The sequence below is a fragment of the Rutidosis leptorrhynchoides genome, chromosome 6 (genome assembly GCF_046630445.1).
Source record: "Rutidosis leptorrhynchoides isolate AG116_Rl617_1_P2 chromosome 6, CSIRO_AGI_Rlap_v1, whole genome shotgun sequence".
NCBI classification, from domain to species: domain Eukaryota; kingdom Viridiplantae; phylum Streptophyta; class Magnoliopsida; order Asterales; family Asteraceae; genus Rutidosis; species Rutidosis leptorrhynchoides.
Genome location: NC_092338.1, coordinates 419,515,436 through 419,520,603, shown reverse-complemented (window position 1 = coordinate 419,520,603; position 5,168 = coordinate 419,515,436). Strand labels below are relative to the sequence as shown.

The 5,168-nt window shown below is 36.0% G+C and overlaps 1 protein-coding gene across 1 annotated transcript; it reads left to right on the top strand.

Moving 5' to 3' along the window:
• The first annotated feature begins 1,551 nt into the window (after window positions 1-1,551).
• Window positions 1,552-2,414, top strand: LOC139855976 (uncharacterized). The gene is made up of 2 exons (XM_071845211.1): window positions 1,552-1,679; window positions 1,815-2,414. The coding sequence occupies exons 1-2, from the start codon at window positions 1,604-1,606 to the stop codon at window positions 2,249-2,251; spliced, it is 513 nt and encodes a 170-aa protein (XP_071701312.1). The 5' UTR covers window positions 1,552-1,603; the 3' UTR covers window positions 2,252-2,414.
• The last annotated feature ends 2,754 nt before the right edge of the window (window positions 2,415-5,168 follow it).

Here is a 5,168-nt window from a genome sequence, read left to right as displayed (position 1 = left end):
GTTATTTATAAATAAATTTTAATAATAAATATTTCAACTTATCATATATATTCAAATAGATATTTAAACTAATAAGTTTAATGTATGGTATCAAATAATTAATACATTGTTACCTTTTCAAGTTATAGTATATATGTATCTATTTACATATAATTGTTCGCGAATCGTCGGAAAAAAACCGAAGGGTATTTAAATATATAAAAGTAGTTCAAAAATTTTGAGATTCAGTTTTACAGACTTTGCTTATCGTATCGGAAATGTTAATCATACAAAGATTAAGTTTAAATTTGGTCAGAAATTTTCGGGTCATCACAGTTGTGCATGTTGTGCATGTTGTTAGGAAAGTATGGACTCTTGAACTTATGTGTTGTGCATGTTGTTAGACTATACGATTTATTAATTCTGTCATGGTATCAGAGCTTAGGTAAACGGTTTTACAAAGCGAGTCCAAGTCAGGCCCCCATGAGTGTGCCGCCGTCGCTACAAAGAGATTGAGTCAGGCCTTCTTCTCTTCTTCTCTTGCCGCCATCTCTACAACCGTTATACGCCTCGATGTGAGGGGGCGTGTTGGAAAGTTATCCCACATCGGTCATGAACAAAAACAAATGTATGTATATAAGGCTAAGGGAAAATCCCTCTATCACCAATTGGTTTTAGAAAATGATGGACTCTTAAACTTATATGTTGTACATGTTGTTACACTATATACGAATTCTCAATTCTGTCAGTAACAATATTGTAATTAAATGTTAACAACATTGTAAAAAATCACAACATTGTATTCGGCATTGGACCATAACAAAAACGTGATTGTGATATCGTCAATCCCAAAGCATAACTCACGAACGACAAACGAAATAGCTAAAGTATAAAATGATAAAAATTAGGATAAACGACACAAATGATATTAGGTGGGTAAATTCGTGCACGCAATTACAAGAGATCGAGTTTACATTATATAGGGCAAAACGAAATATAGAAACAAATTGCTGGCCAAGCTAGGGTTCGCGACCGCGACCTTACTCTTCGCCATCGCGTAGGAACTTTCCTTCTCGCGTTCCAACATTGTTGCAAAAGTTAACCTAAACTTCAAACAAACAACTTTCCTAAAACCAAAATCTTTGGTCACAAATAAACTTACTAAAAAAATCAATTTCTTTTCTTTTCATGTAAAATTTCAATTTCAATATCTCAACATATAAAAATGGTGAAGCATACAAAAGAAGTCAACTTTGATTATAAAACTAGTAGTCGTACCTGGTGGTAACACAAAAGAATCATCCGTGACTAAATGTGAAGAAAAACTTTGGGACCCGCTAACTTGTTGACCACGTTCACATGATCTAATTCAACCCCTATTCACGCGTCATTGCTTATTTAGCACCTATCCATCCAATCCAATCTCCCTTTATTCAAAAAAGGAAAGTAATAAAATCAAAATTACTCCGTAACTGATTAGTCAATTCATAAAAAGCAACTATCAAGCCTCTCCATATCTTCTCCTATATATATCCGATTGTCGCACTTTTTATTCTATTTTTCTCTCAAATACCACAATTTAAAAAAATAATATCTTACAAAATCAAAACGTTCTCAATCACAAATGGGTGCTTGTTTCTCATCAGGTGGCGAGTCCATTACGACCCGACCCAATTCGGCGTTCGTAATATCACCTAAAGGTGATTTACGACCATATTCAACTCCGGTTTCAGTTTCTGACGTTCTTCAATCAGAAGTTGAAACCGGTGCTACTACTAATTTCTTTATTTGTAACTCGGATAATTTATCTTACAACGAGCACATTACACCTTTAGATGAGCAAGAAGAGCTTGATGCCGGCCAAATTTATTTCGTGTTACCGATTTCAAAACTTCGAGGACTTCTTACTGCTTCTGAAATGGCAGCACTGGCAGTTAAAGCCAGTGCGGCCATGAATGCAAAAGCAAATTCTAAAATTATTACGTCATCTTCAAGGAAAAGGAAGAATAAATCGAAGATTTCTCCTTTTGTTGTGATGCAAACGAGTAAGATTAATGTGATGGTTGATGAAGAAGCCCAAAATAAGCGATTGTTTGAGCAGCAACAAATGGCGTCTTCGAGTTTAGGAGTTTCGAGATCTGGATCGATACGTAAAATGCAAAGATATTCGTCAAGGAAAGCTCGATTGTCTGTTCGAATTCGATCGTTTAAGCTTCGATTGTCGACAATTTATGAAAGTGAATTATTGGATCAATCTCATAAATACTATTGATTGATGCCGTTAATAAAGCTTCGCTAGGATGTTAATTTCTTGATTTTTTTTTTTTTTTTTTCGGTTTGATGAAAACGATCCGTGTATATATATATCGGCCTGAGGATTTAATCAGAGCTTATCTTAAATTATTATTATCCAATGATTTTGCTTTTCCATTTAATATGCGTGAGATTTTTTACTTTATTTAGTCCTTAAATAATTAAATTATTTATTTATATATTATATTATATATTATATCTAAAATAAACTAAATGTGACAAAAAGTAAGTAACAAGTTTACTGTTAGCATCCAGGTATATCTTAGTCATAAAATTTAAAGGCATTATGACGGGAATCCACACATTCCATGCAAGTTGCAAAAGACGCGTTACAAAAGTGATCTCAAAAACAAATAATATGATAAAAATAGTAAATTATTATTATTATTATTATTATTATTATTATTATTATTATTATTATTATTATTATTATAAACTTAAAAGTTTTTAAACTTACAAAAAATTAGTGGGAAGCCTAGAGACAATCTGAGCCCCACACCTCTAGCAATAGCAAAACCTATCCTAGTAAAAATATGAGCAGCAGCACCGGCACCAATATCTTGCGCCATCGAACTCTTCTGAACCCGCTTTAGCAAAGAAACAGCCTCCTTTTCTAATTCCCCAAGGGAAGAAAATGAGAAAGGAATGAAACCATAACCAATCACCTGACAGCTAGATCCGTACTTGACCCGCTTCCGACGAGCCGCATCAACCACAGCACGTCCAGGGACAAAGTCAAAAAGCCCAGACTGTGTCAAAGGAGAAGACCCTGTCAAGTCAACACAAACATCGCGACCACAATCTCAGGAATAAAGTAACACATCTGCAGGTCTGAGGGCCCTGTCGTTCTCTCCAGACAACCCAATGTCAACCTCCTTTCTCGCTGAAATCCCAGATCGATAACAAACATCAACAAGGGAATCCCGAACAACATTATGTCGATGCTTAATACCCACCACACCAGCACAAGACACCGCGTGATCCCCGAAAATATCCCCAGTAAAAACCCTTGAACAGGCAGAGCATGCCGTCGAGATAGAGAACAATGGAACACCCAACCGGTAGCACAACACACATCAGTAAGTCTTTGCGTTCATCGTCTGACCCAACCCCAAAATAGGGACTGCCCTTAGCCAATCAGAGGTGTGATCACCCTGCTGTGATTTCCATAAGGCCGATTGTCGGGGAGATAACGAAAAAGAGGATTCTGCTGAAGCGGTAACCTTTGTGAAATAAACATCTGCCAATTTCTTCATGAGTATTGGGGCAGCGACCTCACTCGGATTACCTAAAATATCAAACCCAACCGTTTTATTAAACAGACCCAATGCATCTTCAAAAGCACGACCAAGACCAACAATACCCGCATGACGTAGGAGCTTGGTCTGCAACCCAGCAGACTGTAATCGAGAAGCCAGAAAAGCATAATGACGAACATCTCCCGCAGAATAAACACCAAGCCCTCCGAATGCAAATGGCAAGGCGGCAAGCCGCCACTGCCAATCACCAAACCCAGGCCCTGAAGCAGTAACAATACGCTCTAAGGAAGATCGAAGGGCTCCATCGAAAGCGCGTTGAGCCGCCTCAAATATACTAGGAGGACAAGTACGCAAGGTAAAGTAGAGTTTAGAAACTCCCGTACATGCCCTAAGCAACAACAACTCACACTGAGGATCATCAAGCTTAGCAACCTTATCCATAAGCGCAATGGACTTGGTCACCATTTGCATCACTAGTTCACTACTAAAACCAGGATCGGAACTTGCGGGGGCCCCAAGCAACTTAACACCATTTAAAGGTCGAGCAATATTAGGAGGAAAGACACCTACTTGCCTGCTGCGAGGGTCCTCCGTAGGCCAGAAAATTTCAGTTTTTTCAACGTTGAGATGTAGCCCAAAACGAGGTCCATCCTCCATAATCAAATGCAAAACCTTCCCCACCACCAAAGTGTCCCCAATAATAGTGCCATCTGTAGTGATCCGAACTTTTCCATGTTTATATATATTAAATGAAATTGTTATTTACATGATTAAGTGTTTTCAACATGTTAAGCAATCAAACTTGTTAAGACTTGATTAATTGAAATTGGTTTCATATAGACATTTGACCATCCAAGTTGACCGGTGATTCACGAACGTTAAAACTTGTAAAAACTATATGATGACATATATATGGATATATATATATAGTTAACATGATATTATGATAAGTAAACATATCATTAAGTATATTAATAATGAACTACATATATAAAAACAAGACTACTAACTTAATGATTTTGAAACGAGACATATATGTAACGATTATCGTTGTAACGACATTTAATGTATATATATCATATTAAGATATATTAATACATCATGATATCATGATAATGTAATAATTTAACATCTCATTTGATTTAATAAACAATGGGTTAACAACATTTAACAAGATCGTTAACTTAAAGGTTTCAAATCAACATTTACATGTAACGACTAACGATGACTTAACGACTCAGTTAAAATGTATATACATGTAGTGTTTTAATATGTATTCATACACTTTTGAAAGACTTCAAGACACTTATCAAAATACTTCTGCTTAACAAAAATGCTTACAATTACATCCTCGTTCAGTTTCATCAACAATTCTACTCGTATACACCCGTATTCGTACTCGTACAATACACAGCTTTTAGATGTATGTACTATTGGTATATACACTCTAATTATCAGCTCTTAGCAGCCCATGTGAGTCACCTAACACATGTGGGAACCATCATTTGGCAACTAGCATGAAATATCTCATAAAATTACAAAAATATTAGTAATCATTCATGACTTATTTACGTGTAAACAAAATTACACATCCTTTATATTTAATCCATATACCAA